We start from the raw sequence: 18,262 nt of genomic DNA on the forward strand, positions 1-18,262 counted from the left end.
GTCTCAGTTCTTGAAAAGGTATATCATCACTTTTCTAATATTCCCAAGAAAGTGTCTTTTGGTGTTTGTGGAAGGGGTGAGTGAAGTGAGAAGCCTAAAATTCTCATGTTCATATTCAAAAACCCAAATATTCATCCTATCTTTTAAGGTGATTGTTTGCTGTCTGTGAAGAGGGCAGGGAATGACTGTGTCCCAAAGAGTGAGCAACTTCCAGAAAGGGTGCCGGCTATGCAAAATTAATCCTTTTATGAACGACCTCCAACTGTTTGCATAGATTTCCTCTGGGGATTTAATTTTGCAATTCACAGACTTGCTTTCATGGCTCTTGGCAACTCTAACTATGTGTGACTGTAAGTGAGTGTAACAAATTTGACCACAGGGGAGCACAATTAATTTTTTAGCAACTGAAGCCTTGAGAATGAACAAAGGAGAAAAATGTTGATGCTTTTTGATATTTCTGTGAGGACACCATCTTCCATATATACTTGACTGAGTTGCATTCTGAAGGTGGAAAGCATTAATTTTCTATTTTCCAAAAACAGCATTTAATTATTTTTCAAGTATTTAAATTAAATTTGCCAATTGGAAAATAACTTGGAGCATTCAAGATTTAAGCAAAATAAGTATCTTTCCAAAAATAGGTATATACCTTTTGTAATTCAATATTTGGAAACATTTTCCAAGGGTCTGAGTACTGCGTGGAGCTTTGTTGTTGATTCATGTCAGTTGGAGCACTGATAAGTGAAGTGAACTTGCTCATGGTCACATAGTGGAAGTAGCAGGACTTGAACCCACAACCTCAGGGTTTGAAGTACAAAGTCTTAACTATAATGCCACACTGCCTGCACATTATTATTGCCCATAAGCTCAAGTGTGTTAGGGCAATACTGGAGCACAGTTGACATTTCTATAATGAAGCAATATCTTTCCTCTGATCCTCCTCCCATCTCATAGACACTACAGTGTGTGTTTTATTGGAGGAGTAGAGGAAATATGTGGGAGGCCAGAGTGTTTCTTATTTTGTTTTTTCTTCATTGTGAAATAAGAATTTCACAGCTTTTCTGGCTTATCATTTATGTCTTGAGAGCTTTTGCAGGACAGCAGTGTAAATCTGCTCCCGGGTCCCCACCTCTTTCATCCTGCTCATATGCTGGCAGCTTTTCCCTAGAGTGGTGCTATTGGCCTAAAAAAGACTAATAAAGAGGAGGGAGGGGGAGGAGAGAGAGTGACTGGTTGGTGGGAAGCTGGCAGCCAGGCAGGGGGAGTGATCTGCAGAGCTTGCTCTTCCCCTCAGCAGTCTGTCAAGCACTGGAGGGAGAGGCAGTGACGTTCTCCTGTCCTTGCTCTCACTCAGAGCAAGTGTTCCCTTAGCTGGACAGCAGTGCAGCAGTGCGCAACAGAAGGAGGGATTGTGGAAACTGGGGATAACAACAAAGACTAAAGAAGCCAGGATAATATACAATAGTGAACTACAAATTGATTTGCCAGTTAGTTTTACCATTTCATTTGTATGCTGATCACTGAAATTTGCAAATTCCTTTGGAACAAGTATGCTCAGCTTTTTCACCAAATCACCTTGCTTCCTTCTCTTTTGCTGGTGTACCTTCCTCAGCCAGCTGCCTCTGTATTTAGGGTTCAATCTGGATGTGACCAACACATTGATCAAGGAGGGAGAGCCAGGCAGTTTATTTGGATTTTCTGTGGCACTCCACCAACAGGTGAACCCACAGCAGCAGAACTGGTGAGTGTGAATGGGGGTACTTTAGACCGTCTAATGTGTTAATGTGTATAGCGCTACCTGATATGTTTTGGACATGACTTTGCTGTTTTTTTAACATGCATAAAAGCAGCACCAAGTTGCATTTTGTATTTTGACCTTGGTGTATAAGAAGCTGCGGTTCTTTGAATTGTATGTTTGAACCAACATGACAGCTATCTGAAACATCAAAGATCAACTCTGAGACACTGACTTCTTACAACCTGGCACATGTAAGTTTCAAGCAACCTTCATTTTATATAACACTTTCCACATTTAGAGCAGTAAGTCCTTTGTATATCTGTATTTTGCGCAGTTGTAGTACAGCACAGGTTTAATGGTGTACTCAAGAGTCATGGGTAGGAACTAAACTGGCAATCATGCAGTTTGAATTCTAGTGCCTTGGTTACTAAATCATACTGCCAGTCTCAGAATATGATGCCGCTTCTCCTTTCTTTGAATTTTTTTTGAAACTCTGTTCCTTTTATGTTCTCTCTTGCTTTTCCTCCTCTTCACGTTGTTCTTCAATCAGGTGTATATTTAAAAGTCCATTATGTTGAGTCCTTCATGAACTCTCTGTGATTTCCAAGACTCTTTCTCTGGTTTAGTCTTGTTGAGGTCTGGCCAGTCAGTTCAGTGTCATTAACATTGCCCACTGTGCATGGACTGATTCTTATAAGCTGGAAAGCAACTGAGCCATAGCTAAGTCTGGTCAATTAAGGAATCAATCTGTTTTTATGCAGTGTCTTTCAGAGCTGGCACTATCACAAGATGCTTAATGTAACAAACAACTTGAGAAAAAGCAAATTAGAAGATAATTATTTATAGTGCTATTCATATTATGTGGAAAATAAATTCACTCCCAGCATAGAAGTGCTAGAATAGATTGGAGAAACAGGTGACACTGTTGTTGATTTGTGTGTGTTTATTCTTTTTTTTTTAGATGGCACCAAAAAGTCAGGTCTTCAGGTTATCTTATTATTGCTGCTCACAAGACCTAACACAGTATTTGTAATTAAGTGCAAGGTATAGAAGTCAAGATTTATTGTAATTAAGGTATCAATGAAGCTCACATACATATTTTTGGAGGCATTAGCAATAACTGTAAGACAGCTGTTGACAGCAAGACTATATATAATAATATATATCACATCATAAAGTATAAAAATAAAATCTACAGTATTTATCTATTTACCTATGTATCTGCCTCACTGTAATAAAAGTAGTATCCAATTTGTTCTGTTTTCTTTAAGTATGTGATTAACCTTTACCTGTTTTTCATTTTAAAATGCACATAGTCACAGTCATGTATAATATAATATTAACAATAGTGACAGCACTAACAGTTAAAACAAAGGTTTGAAATAAGGTTTCATTACAATACTATTCTGTGGCATTGTGGTGGCATTTGGGATTTGCCTTGGTACTTCATTTTCCTTGCATATCCAAAAGACATGCTTTTTGGTCAACTGGCCCTGGTAGTCTATGTTGGATCCTTTCTGTGTAATCAGTGTGGCCAGGGCAAACTTCAGTATCCTGCAGTCTTGTATTGGAAAAAGTTGGTTCAGGAAATGAATGGATAGATGAATAATAAAGCAAATGGTTACTGCAAGAATGGTACTGTAGAACAGACAATCCAGTAATAATCACAAGTATTATACTGTGAGGCTTCATTTTGTCAATTTAGTACCAAGACCAGTTTGCTGCACGGACAGAGGAGCACACTGTAACCAGATAGCCAGGTTGTGGAGCTGTATTTCACAAGGTTTCAGTGTTCATATTGTTGAAATATTGAAATGACTATTGTATACAATTATGGTTTGCTTTGAATAAACAGCTTAGACTAATAAATATGTGTTTAAGGTGGTAATAGTGTCTTCATAGTGTAATCTATATGAATAAAATAATAATATCTTCCATCTGTCTTTGAAATGTTTGACTTCTTTTGATGTAATTTTTCCATTTTGTTTACTAGGGACCTTGTTTAAACCCACAGACTGAACCTTCTTAGTTTGTGTATTTGTTTTGTATGTCAATCACACAAAATGGTTGAACCAATTTTTTATGAAATTTTGCTTGTAGGTTTTCATAAAATATAAGCTATATGACATTTGAAAAGTTTCATCAGGGACAGGTTTGTAATACGGGGCCACCCAAAAATTGTACAATATTCCAAAATGGCTGTATCAGTCTTAACAAAAGTTTGAACCTTTCATAAAGCCAAATCAATCTGAATCCAGGCTACATGGCGTTTCAAAAATTTAATCAGGAAGGGAGGTTGTAATGGGGTGGTGGGATTATTTTGCACAATAATCTGTGCTTCAGTGTCTTGAGACTTGAAGGAATAAAACACGGACAAACTCCACATATGACTGCACATCACCTATCCATCCATCCAGTTACTTCCTATACTTAAAGGCTGTGTTATTTCTCAATGACAAACTTACATAGGCTTCACTTAGTACATTCAGTATGTTATGTACCGTTTGACACTGTTTTCTCTCCATGCCTTACCAAAAGCAAGGCAGATCATAAATTGGAAGTAGTCTGTAGTCAGATGGACAAGAAATAATTAGAATATTCCATTTACAATTTAGCTTGTGGGAGTTATAATAGAAGCTCCCATTGACTATGCTGTAATAAATAACCGCATATTCTAACATAACTAAGAAAATACTTCTATCAATTTAACATAACCTAACTAACAAATGGCCCTGATAACTAATATAAAGACGTTATACCAGCAAGCCACATTCACATCCATGTTCATACAGATTTCAAAAAGGTGACAGTTACGAAATAAAATATTTGTCAAATTTAATTTTTCATAGCACATTTTACTGTTTTACAACACACACAAAGTTTCAGACAGAAGCAACAAAAAATATGTAGGCGAATGCTTTGAAAAGTAAAAAATAAAAGCTACCTATAAATCAAGAGCTAATAAAAGAAAAAAGGCTCTCTCTCAGGTTATTAATAAATTTATAAGTTCCAGACAAATAAAACCCATAATTTTTGTTTTCCTGTAAATTTCCTGGATTCTAAATTCGCTTTGTGTAAGACTAGTGCTGTGCATTGCAGTTAATTAACACTATGCAATATGCAGCTTCATAACTTATATGAATTTATGGATTATGTACCCAAATTGTAAAACCACTTATATGGTTGTGTGAAACTGGAGCTGTCCCAAGCACCATTTGACACATATCAGAAACTTATGTAATTCATAATAGCTCCATCAAAGGCAATTGTTTTGTTATGGTGAGATTACAGAAAGCTGAAAGCACACGACAGATTAAAAATGTATTACTTGATGGCACATTTGCATTGAATACATTTACCTTTGTTCTTAAATCCGTAATTTTTATTTCACACAACTAACACAGAAGAAAACAAAAGTCTCAAGTTCTTCAAGGACCTGAGGATGAATCAGTTCTTTTTGGTCCAGCATGGCTGCACAAATATTCAGGGATATGAAGGCAAGCCTCCACTTTCCCATTGTTATGTTAAGGTGTACTCCTAAATTTCTCAAGACATATGTGAGGAAGAAAGCACTAAACACATATGTTATATACCGCTAATTAACATTGGAATCGCCTATACTGAAACAAAGTGGGTCGTGCAATGGTTAATAACTGGATGGATATTTTATCTTTTTGCTAAATTTCAGACTTCTGTGTCCTACTGTTTTGATACATTCTGAATGTTGGAAGAATTAAATAAGTTAACATTTAAAAAAAATAAACACTGTATGAATCCCAATACAATAGTTATCTATAATATATGTTTTTGAAATAAAATGTAATAATTTTGTACTATAGTATTTATGTTTATTAGATTCCGTCACTAATACAAATATTAAAATTAAATGAAATATTCTCTTTTGCATCTATCTTTTCTCATTACTCCAGTTTCTGCTCACATTTCAAAGGCATGGTTTTTGACTCTCTATTGACCATTTATCCATGAGTTTATCCAGTTCTGAGTTTGCTCAGTGCTTTGCACCATCTGATGTTACAAGCGTAGATGCATCTCTCATAATTGGTACAGGGTCAGAATGAATGCATAGAGATGTTAAGGAAAATTAATAATTAGTTACAGTTATCTTAATATGAGCAAAAAAAAATCAATGATATTAATGAGGCAGTATATTGACTGAGTCTAAGCATGGGTCTGAGAAATGCACAACAAAGCAGTAGACAGATTGACAAGACCAGGCGCTAATGCAGTTTTTGCTTAACTTTCTCTAATAGGAAAAATAGACTTTGTTAAATATGTTATCTAGGTGTTTATTTCTGCAGGTAAAGTGTTATTTTGAGATTAAGCCCAGGTGTGTATACTGGTGTTACTAAGGGTCATCAAGGTTTCTGCATTTTCTAGTTTTCTGCCTTCTAGCAACAGGATGTTTCATTTAGCCTTCAGCTATTGACCCATCTGAGAAAAGCAGCTGTAATTCTTAGCAACATTTTCCACCACCTTAAAAAAGGGATATCCAAGACTGACAGCAAGTCATGATTAATTTTATCTCCAGGTTTTCATTCACTTTTAAACATTGGAATGATAACACCATAGTTTTGTTAAATGAATACAAACATCATGAATGGAATGCTGTTTGTACTTGGGTACTGAATTTTCTAAGATCAGTAGAAGTCAACAATGAACAGCTAACAACATTAATCAGGGATTTTTAACAAATATGTTCTCAGTAAAGAAGTGAAAGAAAAGTAGACACAATGTTCCAGTTAACAGAGATAGTGGCAGTGCTGTACTTTTGACTTTTGTGTCCAATCCTTAGTGCCCTTTATACACAGTCAGTAGACACTTACTGTGTGTGGTCTGGTGGTCTTGGCTTTTCTCTTCCATGTTGGCTAGGAAGTGCCAGTGAAATCATTCATCAGAACATTGGCAGCTTTGGTTATTATAAAATTGTTGATGTAGTTCTGTGTCTAAGGTGTATCATCTAGATAGTGTCAGTAAATCATGTGTGTGAGTGAGCTATATCATGGTCAAGGTGAAACACGTGTTGTGTAAAAATTAAGAACTTAAAAAATTAAGTGTGCAGGGCATATAATGGAAGGTAACAGTGAGCATGGCAATCTAGATTAGACTTTGAAAAATAAATTGGTGTGCTGAGTAGACTTTTATTATCCCAGAGGGATATTTGTCTGCAGCAGGAAAGTATAAAACTTATGACATTGTTATACAGACAGATGATTAGAATCTAAGAGACATCATAATAAAACCATTATAATCAGTACACACATCCATAAGATTTCTAAAATTAAGAATAATTGATTTTGACAGTACCCAGTAATTAGCAAGAATCCTTACAAATAACAGAATTTGAATTTTTTATAGCTTTAGGGATAAAAGTTCTTAAATCTGTGGTACATGACACTTGGGAATCTAAATCTGCAGGCTGATGACAACAAGTGAGACTTACATGATAGCAACTGTCGTTCTAAATGTTTTTGGTAATTAAGCACAATGATGTGTGTGTGTGTGTGTGTTTGTATTTTAGGATACTAAAAATTTACAGACGTGCCTCTCAGAAGGAGTGAAAATTTTCAGAAATTGCACTACATTCTTATTAGTCTTTCTATTGTTACATTTCATAAAATCATGGAGAGCACTAATACCCCAATTTTGAGAGAGGTGAGAATTGAACCACAGACAAACAGCTACTCGGAAATGTACTTCAAAGTAAACACAGAAAATGACATGAAGAATCATTTCTTTTTCCACTAACAACACCAAAGAGAGCCATATGTCCACTTTGCCCTGACCAAAACTAATGTACATCTGACAAGTGATGCAAATAAAGTGTTGCATATATGATGACTGAGAGTGAACTTTCGAAAAATTATCATGTATTTACAAAGTTCTTTCATGCTTTAAACAAAATCAAGTGCCAACCCAGAAATGCAAAACAAAATCTGTATTGCTACAAGGGCAGCTGTGCGTTAAGGACATATACTGTAGCTGCAGGTGTAAGTTCATTTGGGCTCATATTTAATCTTAGGTGTATGAGTAACAGGGTTAGAGTGCATAACTTGCATCAAGTTGCTCAGTGCTTATAGCTAAAGGTGTTCTAGAACACTTAAAGCAATTTTAATTTTTATATAGCACATTTCATACTGGAGACTACTTGTAGTTTATGTAATTAGATGAGGTTGTTACCCAATAGGCCACACTCACAGTTAAGATCAGCAGCTGCACATGTAGTGTACCAGATTTTGATAATTACAGTGTGCCCCCACTAAAACATATTAGCCTTGATGCTTATGAATCAGGTGAGCTAAACTTGGCATCTGCATTTATGGTATGCCAAGCTCAATATTCACTTGAAAAGGCATCTTAATTATTTCTATCTGACTCCATCCTTTCCCTCTGCTCCAGGATCAGGATGCTCATGAATCATTTAGAAGCACAGAATGGCAATAAACTTTGGCAGGCAGATGTTCCCAAACAGGCATTTGGAGATGTTCCGGACTAAGCCCTGTTAACCTCCCCCACTTCTTGCTCTTAGCAGAAATTGAAGAAATGGCTTTTGGGTTCTTCCTCTCACCACTTCCTAGGGTGCCTTCTTTTCTGAGAGGTTTAACCTGCATGACAGTTAAGGGGTGAATATAAATAATTTACTGCTGGCTTCTTTGTTTTCTGTAATATAGTATTTGCCTGAACGTGAATGGGGAAAGAGGCTTAAGGGCGGTGTTTGCTGTACAGTATAGGCTGACAAGGAGCAGAGGTGGAAATGCTGTCAAACATATCCCATAATCCATCACATATTGCAATTACAGTTACCTTCTTTTACTGCTACTACATACTAAGTATTTCCTGCAAGTACAAAATTCATGTTGTTGGCATTTCTTTGAATCTTAACATCACAAATATTAAATTAGTTTCCATCAGATTGTTAATGGTATTGTAGGACTTTGGTGGCGCACAGAATCAATGTTCTGGGTTTGAATATTATGTCCAGTCATTGTCTATGAGGAATTTGCACATTGTTCCATTGTCTTCATATATTTTCCTCTGGATGCTCAGGTCTTCCCTTAATGGTGATGCAAAATTGGCTCTGTGTAAGTGAAAGTGTGAGAATATGCATGTAAACGCCTCTCACTGCATTCGCATACTGTTCAGAGTTAATTCCTGCCATGCTGCCTGTGCTCCATAGATAGGCTTTGGTCCCCATTATGGTTTGAGAATTAAATGAGATAAAGGTTAAGAATGTTATATTATGTTATTTTATTATAGGACTTGCCCTCCCTTCCAGTAGGCAGCTACTACTACTTCTGCACATATACAGTATATTTATAGAATTTCTAAACACTGTTTTGACTTGGGGAGCACATTCTGTGCAAATTAGGGTTGTTCAAACATCTCTATGTCCAGGTGTGTTAAGATGTTGGGGTTTGCAGGGAATTCAGAAGAATCTGTTTCTTATTTTTCATTATCTCATTACTACATTTTGATGGTTTTTGAATGTTTATAGTTTTGTGCAGAATAACTACTGTAGGTCAAAAATCGTAAGGAATGTATTCCTGCCAGTGTCCTATACATTGGGTAACATTACTTATATTATTTTCGTTTAGACTGTTCTCTATGCCGAAAATTAAAGAATGTTTGATTTGAAAGAGAATGGTCCATCTTGATCATCTGTGGGTGTTTGTACTCTAACTAAACACAAGTAATTAGATCAACAAAGCCTTGCTTTTTTCTTCAAATTGATCTGTTTCAGGGAGCTTTGTGTATTTTTAGACTGACTAGGATTGGTCTGTCCAGATAAAGTTTAGAACAGAATGTAGACTTTGAGACTACACAACACATAATAGTAATAATTGGAAACCCAAGGAAATACCAAAAAATTAGCTATAGATTACAGATGTAAACACTCTATAAATTGGAGAGTTTTTACATGAATGTTTCAGGTAATGAAAAGGAATATTTAAGCAGACAAAGCATATAAGTGGAGTGAGTGTAACAGACTTTTTCTGTGATTAATTTGGGATTGTAAGTGGTATAAAATCCATATAACAGCGGTCACTGTTTTATATATGTTTTATATATATATTGTGAAGGACAGCCGGGTCCCATGCCCAGCAGGGATGCCCCTGCTGCTTATGTTCCGGGGGAGCCGCCATGGGCAGTCCAATACCTCCCCCGGGACGCTTGGTAGCAGCCTCCTTGGCCGACAATGATTCCCCAACCACCCGCAGGGCTCCATGGGAGAAGGAGTCCTCCACAGCTTGGTTGGGGCCCGGGGTGGCCGCTAGGTGGGGCTGTCTGCTTCCAACAGCCCGGCTGGACAAGTCTTCAGCCCCACCTGGAAGTGCAATCAGGACCAGGTGGTCAATCACCTGGAATGCTTCCGGGTGGGCTATAAAAGGGCCCAGCCACCACCACTCGAGGAGCCAGAGTTGGAGAGTGGAGTGGTAGTAAAGGAAGAAGGGACGTGAGCCCACGGGTGAAAAAAAATAAAAGTTTGTGTATTTTTATACGTGCCTCTGTGTCCTTCTGTGTCGGGTCAGGCTCCTATATAGCACCTTTGTTACAATATATATATATGCAGCTGGAGATCCACAAAGGGAGAAAAAAATTAATCACGTATCATAAAGTAGCTTTTATTCCTGCTGCAAAAATGCAGAGTATATATATATATATTATTGCACACACTACAGACAATCTCAACTCTATGTTCTTTAGATTAATATCAATCCATTTTCCAACCCGCTGAATCCGAACACAGGGTCACGGGGGTCTGCTGGAGCCAATCCCAGCCAACACAGGGCACAAGGCAGGAACCAATCCTGGGCATGGTGCCAACCCACCACAGTTAGATTAATATAGAAAATAAAAAACAGTAAAATTTAAATTGTTCAAATTTTGAAAAAAGTAAACAAATAACCATTATAATTACTAAAAGCACATACTGACTTATCATGTACATAAGACTGTGTGCTCCTAGACCAGCAGGCCAACCTCCTCTAAAGTAACAAGTTATCACCCTCTTACTTCAGAGAGGGTCAAGATTGTAACTTGTAACAGTGGACATTTCAGTTGACTGACTCTCCTGCCAGATCATCGTTATGCTTTTTGGACTAAACTACTGGCAGCTTCTAAAGATGTGGTCACTACATACTCAAGCTAAAATAGACTCGGAGTGGACAGGTGACCCTGACCCCATTTGTCAGAGCTTTTGGACAATTGTCTGTGCCCTCCACCCTGCTGTCTGACTCATCTTTATGTGAGGTCTGCATGGACCTTGACAAGTGGCCCTCACCTGTTTAAACAGCTGCCTTTTAAAGATGAACAGCTTATATGGGTGCCCCCAACTCTGGGTAAAATGGAACTTTACCTCCTTATATCTGAAACATTGCTGCCTCTCCTGCGACATAACATCAAGCTTCAGTTAAAATTAGAATCTGAGAGTCAGAAGTCAAATACTTTAGGCCTTCAGAAGCCCCAAATAAATTCTGACTCTGTGTTTGTGTGTGGGTCACACAATCTTGTCTCCCATCTAAATGAGGCAATTAGACCCCTTAACCCTGAAGAGATAAAGTGTGCTGCTGAATATGATGCAAGGATTAGAATGAATTACACTGTTTGCTGTTATTTGTGTTCATGTCTTTGTGCACCTGGAATACCTCTCTGAAAACCCTCCTGCCTGCACTGTATATATTAGTGTATATTTCTTTGTTAATGAGTACCTGCATTCTTGTATACTGCATGGGAGTATCTGCAATCACACATGAATGTGTACAGTATTTCCATGTGTCTTTATGTGCTCAAGAAACATCAGTACCGTCCATATAAGGGGGGATCAGTGTTCAGCCTTAGCTTATTTTCTTGTTCTTTCTTGAGTGCTTTTGTGTATTTATCTCTCTTTATACCTGCAGTACAATATGCATATGTGTGTGTTTGTGTCTGTCTTTTCTCAAATAATGCTGGTGATGTAAATGTTTTGAAATAGAATCTACCATTATAAGTTTATAGGATTATCATTGTCATTACGTGTACCATTTAAAGATAAAAAATGCTTGTCTGTACAAGAGGATCTCTGTGCACCATCCTGCGTGCATTTTTTTTATTAATAGCATACACACGAGGTGTGTATTTGTGTTTGATTTTATACTTTCTTATCATTCTGTTTTTTGCTGCTTTAGACAATGTTAACTGTGAAAGGAGATATATAAAGTGAATAATAGTTGTCTATGTATAAGTGTGATGCTCTCTGTGTCTTATTATTGGTATGTTTCAACTTATGCATCAGTGTACATTTGCATTTCCGCAATTTTCTTCTATCTGCATTTGTACAGTTGTATAATATTTGTGTTTGTTTAAAACTTTGTCTGAATAAGATCATGTGCATCTGTAAACCAGAGTATGCCCATGCAGAATATTTAGCATACAGCATATAAACCTGAACATGTATGTGCAATTATACTTTGTCATGTGTTTGTGACCACAGCAATCTTATAGTCATAAATGTGTTTCTTTCTATACATGTCTGCAAGAGTCTCTGTGTATCTTTTGTGTGTAGGTAGCTGAGTCTTTATATGTCACTAATTGTTCCTTTATAGACTGAAAAAGGATGAAGCCATTATCTGGTACACCCCTGCCAGAAAATGTTGTGATTATCTCTCCCGTCTTACCCTGGAGATCTAGCAGTAATTATTCTTCCTGGGGGTGGGTTCCATTGATTTTTTTTTTTTTTTTTGGTGGAGCTCATATTACACCTTTAATATTTGCAGTTTTTTGCCTGTGTTTTAAGCAAAATTTTAAAGAGCCTCTAAACTTGGTAGGATATCTTATATCAAAGGATCCACACCAGATACGTCTGTCAAAAACGAGAGATGGAGCTGGACTGCAAAGTAAAAGTGAGGCTGTGCAATGTCTAATAAAGGTCAGTAGAGTTGGGTGAAAGACAATAAGATGAGAAAACTTAATTAAGCAGTCCTGTCACATGGACAGGTCAAATGTCAAGTGCCCTTTTTTTAAGGGTCTGCAATCAGAATGCATAGAATTTCATTTTATTTCAAGCCATTGAATCCTGCTTGGTACACAAGACATGTCACTCCATTTCCTTCTGTAGTGAATTTAAAAGTTATTAGACTCTTGTTTCTTGAAGAAAACCCCATCCTTAAATGTAATAAAGGTAATAAAGCCATATATAATTTTAGAATATCTTTTACAGTGAGGAATTCACATACTTAATAACACCTTTTAATTACCAGATACTGTATGTGAATGTGTCAAAGGGGGATGTGGGCATTTTTGTTTGTGGTTTCATTTTCTTTTTTTAGGCACTAGGTCTTGATCTTTGAGGTTATGAACTAGCCCCAGTCTTCACTGACTTTCACTTTCTGTGCTCCATGATTTTTCCCAGCTGTTGTGCCTTGAGTCTATGTCTGATTTGGTGACATCTAAACTCTGCAACTCTGATTATAAAACTATATTTAACTTAGCCCACTGACCAGTTTGGTGGTTAAGTAGATTGACAATTCCAGAGAGGATCTATAGTTGGGGTCTGGGAAGAAGATAGTGAAAGTTATATTTGCTATCATCCTCCTTTCTTTCAAAAGTGCCTCATAAGGTTTTTATTGTTTACTAAGTGGACAAAGTGTTTTCTTTAACAATTGTTCTTTATATATATATATACACTATGGGGGTAAAATCTGTGAAAGTACAAAAGAAAAATTATTATTTATAGGGGGTTTGCCCCCCTGCTCGCTTCACTCAACAACCACCCAACCCCCCCCTGGGCCTGCAATATACCCCAGCCACTTCGTATCTATGCCACTTATGTTGTGAAGAGGGGAGCTGAACGCACCCCAAGGACACACGGTCACTCCTCCGAAACCCCCTCCTAAATGGTGATACAATGGGAAACAAATACAGTTTTACTTTTACCTCCTCTTTGCTCGATCAGCTGCTGGCTTGCTGCTGCTGCCATGCTGCATGATCTGCTTCTTGTGCGGCGCTTCAAACATTTAAAAGCCTGTATAGCAGCTGTCCTACTCTTTGTCTTTTATTTCTGGCCCCATGCATGGTTAAATCTCTTGGCACAAAGTCTTGTCTCGTGGGATGTGAGTTCTTGATATGCTTTAGTTTATAATTAAAAAATGGAATAAGAATCTGAAAATCTAACAACATCACATTAAAGTTTGATAAATTCTGAAAAGAATGATACCAAACATATATATGTAGGTTTTAAAACAATCCCGATTTAAAGCATGACAAAAAACATGACATAAGTCACAAAAAATCATTGCACTTTTAGGCTTAGGATTTTATATATATATATATATATATATATTTATATATATATATATATATATATATATATATATATATATATATATATTGTGAAGGACAGCCGGGTCCCATGCCCCAGGGACGCCTCTGCTGCTTATGTTCCGGGGGAGCTGCCATGGGAAGTCCAATACCTCCCCCGGGACGCTTGGTGGCAGCCTCCCTGGCCGACGGTGACTTCCCAACCACCCGCAGGGCTCCATGGGAGATGGAGTCCTCCACAGCTTGGTTGGGGCCCGGCGTGGCCGCTAGGGGAGCTGCCTGCTTCCCACAGCCCGGCTGGACGAGCTTTCAGCCCCACCCGGAAGTGTAATTAGGACCAGGTGGTTAATCACCTGGAACGCTCCGGTGGGCTATAAAGGGCCCAGCCACCACCACTCAAGGAGCCAGAGTTGGGAGGAAGGAGACGAAGCTTGCCTGGGAGGAGTGGTGGAGAATTGTGGTTTGTGTTGTTTTTTGTTTGGTGCTTTGGGACTGTGTTTAGGCTGTGTGGCACGGGGAAGACGTGTCACACAGCTGAAGAAAAATAAAAGCCTGTGTGTTTTGTACACGTTGCCTCTGTGTGGTCTGTGCGGGTCGGGCGCTATATAGCGCCTTTTACAATATATATATATATATATAAATATCTATATATATATATAAGAATAAATATATTAAATGGATATGTAAAATCTTTGTGTCCAATAACCAGTTTGTCATGTACATTTTGCTGGGGCTAGGTTCATTTCATCTTTCTGAGGCTGGGTGATTTAATTGCATCCTTTTATTTTTTGTTGCTTGTCTTTTAAAGTTTCAATAAAAATTTCTTTGGCAATTTATAAAGAACTACAAACTTCAGACAATGAAGAATGAGAAAAACAGAGTCTATTGGAGTAAATAGTTGCTGGCTATAGGTGGAATTTAGGAAAATAAAAAATAAATAGCAAATATATAAATATTTTTTGTGTTCCCTTCCGGACTACTGAAATAAATGTCCATGAAGAGGAATGGTAATGCCTAATTTTATCTTATCTTTTTTTTTTAGTTTAATAGTTTGACCAACTATTTTATATCCCAGAGAGGCCTGAAAGACCCTGACTACTTCTATTCAGGCATCTGTGATCTTGAACTCAAACACTCTTCACAATCTGAAACATATTTGAACAGTTTGACCACTTTCAAACTCAGGAGTTTTAAGTCATGTGATCCAGAGTGGTCTTATGAACTGAATTCCTGTTCGGTCTCTCTGTTGTCCTGCTATTCGTTGTGCAACTGGTAGCCTTACACTACTCCATCCCACTTAGGCTTAAGTCTGGCATTCCTCAATATTCTGTCATCTTCACACACACCAAATCAGGCATTTGAGATCGAGAAGCATGCCCAATCGAGTCTGGTGTGACGGATGGAGTGGGGGTAGGGAAACACGTTATGGCAATAATGTATTCTCAAGGGTGTTTAAATGATGTTTGAGGTCCAGTAAGACCATCTCCCATGTGAATTATAAACTTAATAAATGCACCACCTTCTGCATCAAAATAAACTATTTATTTTCCTACTTTGCAATACAGCTGTTCATTTTACAGAATTGTTGTTGTTTCCACTTGGCTCACTCTGTTGTAAGTGGCAGTGGCAGGTGGCATTGCTCCACTGGCACCAAGCCACACATTTACCCCTCACTTGGCCCTCAGAGAATCCTGAGAACATCAGCAAGGAATTTAACAGAAGTAAGGCAGACATCACAGGCCACAGCTGGGAGAATAATATTATGGGATTTTGTGTATCACTCATTGTGCAAACTCTACTGGCTCTGGATGAGAGACAAAAAGTCAGGTTGGGGTGCAAGAATTTTAAGATAGTTCAGCACAAATGTTAGCCAAAGTAAGAGAAAGAGGCTATTCACATTTCTAGGATAGCAACACATCTTTCAGTAACATTAACAATCAGTCTTTCATGATTTTTCCAAAAGGTACTTTTGCAAAGTACTAAGCAGTCTGTTATCATGTTATCAAGCAGATATCATTATCAAATATCAATATAAACACAGAAATTCAGTTAGGCATGCACTTCTTGATGAGATTTCAAAAAACAAAATTACATTATGCACTGAAAATTGTACTGACTCCTCCTTTAAAGTACATTTCGCCATTTCTGCCAGCACAAAAGAGTTTAAAATCAAAACATGTAAGGAGGAATGTTTTAATCTTTGTTTAACATAGTGCATTTCACAATAAGTGTCATCAAACAGTACAGAGAATGATGTTGCTAAACCAATCTTTTAGATTTTTTGAGCAGACTACTGCAGTAGTTGACAAAAGCATAGCAAAGCATTCAACATTATTGCTTAAACTTTCAAAAAGCTTTTGATACAGTTTTACTCCGAAGATTAAATGTGATGTTAGAAGCTGTTGACATCAGAGATAACAACAAAAATGAACCTGTAATTGGTTAACTGACAGCAGACAAAGAGTATAGATAAGAGGTGAATGCTTCACGTGGAGTGAGGTCCTCAGAGGAGTCCCACAGGAGTCAGTCCTTTTTGCTGATTTATATTAATGACATAGAGTTTGGTACTGTTAGTAAACTTGTGAAATCTGCAGATGACATTAAAATTGGAGGAACTGCCGACACTGAAGAGACAGCAAAAACAATTCAGACATACTTGAAAATCTTCAGAACTGGATGAACATTTGGAAAATGCAGTTTAATGTAGAAAGTGCTACACTTGGGCAAAAGGAATATCAATTATAAATACAAGATGGGAGACACTGTCCTTACAGGAAGCAACTTCCCAAAAGGATTTAAAGAGTTCATGTTGACACATTTTTATCACTTTAAAATGTGCAGAAGCTATTTAAAGGGCAAATGAAATGTTAGGATATATCATAAAAACTGTTGAATGTAAATTGAGGGACGTTATGCTCAGACTATGTAATGCACTAGTGAGACTGCCTGTGTGCAGTTCTACAGTAGTCACCATGAAAACAAGAAAGACATAGCATCATTTGAAGCTGTACAGACAAGAGCAACCAAGTGCATCTCAGGATTTAAGGACATGTCCTACTCTGACAGACCAGAGAATTAAACCTGTTTAGTCTCAAGCACAGGAGACTCTTTGGGGAATTTACACCAAGTCTGTCTTCGAAATTCTCAAAGGCACTGATAAATTAGATCCAGCAGAATTTTTTTCAACTAAATGGCGAGTCACGTAGTGCAGTGCCATTAGGTCTAAATCCAGAAGCTTTTCTTTATGCAAAGAGTTGTGAAACAAACTACCAAAACAGAAACTCGGGCAACTTTTAAGAAATATCTTGATAAGATATCCAATATTAGGACAACTTAGCTCTTAGCTAAGGAAATGACACTGAGACTGAATGATCTTCTTTCGTCAAATTTCTTTTGTACATTAGTTATGTTTCTTATCTTACTACAAATCACATGTGTTATCATTACAAAACAATTATTAAAAATAAAAACAAAGTTACTTGATTTGGTTTGATGTAGGACTTTTCAGAGTCAGTGCCATTAAAAAGATTTAAATCTTAAAACCAGGAATATACTAATTAAGTCTTTATAACAATTTCCACAGTTCCTGCCATCATGAAGAACTAAGCTACAGCAAACATTAAGTCTTTCAGTCTCTGTTTAGTATAGTGCCTTTCATAATCAATTCCATCAGAAGAATATGCATATTAAATACAGAAATATCATTTATACTTAATATGGCACAGGTCATTTTATAATTTAAGCTTAATAAAATTAAACTTCCTCACTCTAGCTATATTAAACATAATCAGGTGTATTTAAAAAAGGACATGTCACCACAAATGCAGAATAGCAGTTATTTATACATTATTTCTTAAACAGAGCATTTTGAAGTCTCAGCAATTACAAAGGGCATTACATAATACAAATACAAAACCAGTTACTTAGACATTTTCAAAATAATTAATTTCATGGTCAGCATCACCAGAAAAGTCTTTATATCATAAATGCAGGGTAAGCAATCATTTAAGCCTTTACTTTATAATGCACCATTTAGTTGCAAAGATGCAGCCTCTTTCTCTATAGATTCTTCATGGGGATGTCCATGATAAAAATTACAAATACAAACATGCAGCTGACTAATCTCCTTTAAATTAAGGTGCAAGGATCTCATACAAGAGGTTTTAAATGGGGCTTGGCAGACAGCTTGTTGGGTTTTTTTTAAATTAA

The 18,262-nt window shown here is 37.1% G+C and overlaps 1 protein-coding gene across 3 annotated transcripts in view; it reads left to right on the forward strand.

Annotated features, from left to right (window-relative positions):
* The first annotated feature begins 1,294 nt into the window (after positions 1–1,294).
* Positions 1,295–18,262, forward strand: part of itga7 (integrin, alpha 7) — a 70,066-nt gene continuing 53,098 nt past the window's right edge. For all 3 annotated transcript variants that reach the window (XM_039747356.1, XM_039747357.1, XM_039747358.1), the window contains exon 1: positions 1,295–1,741. In XM_039747356.1, the coding sequence (XP_039603290.1) occupies positions 1,551–1,741 (191 nt within the window). In that variant the 5' untranslated portion in view covers positions 1,295–1,550. The remainder of the gene's footprint in view (positions 1,742–18,262) is intronic.

The sequence above is a fragment of the Polypterus senegalus genome, chromosome 3 (genome assembly GCF_016835505.1).
Source record: "Polypterus senegalus isolate Bchr_013 chromosome 3, ASM1683550v1, whole genome shotgun sequence".
Lineage (NCBI taxonomy): Eukaryota > Metazoa > Chordata > Cladistia > Polypteriformes > Polypteridae > Polypterus > Polypterus senegalus.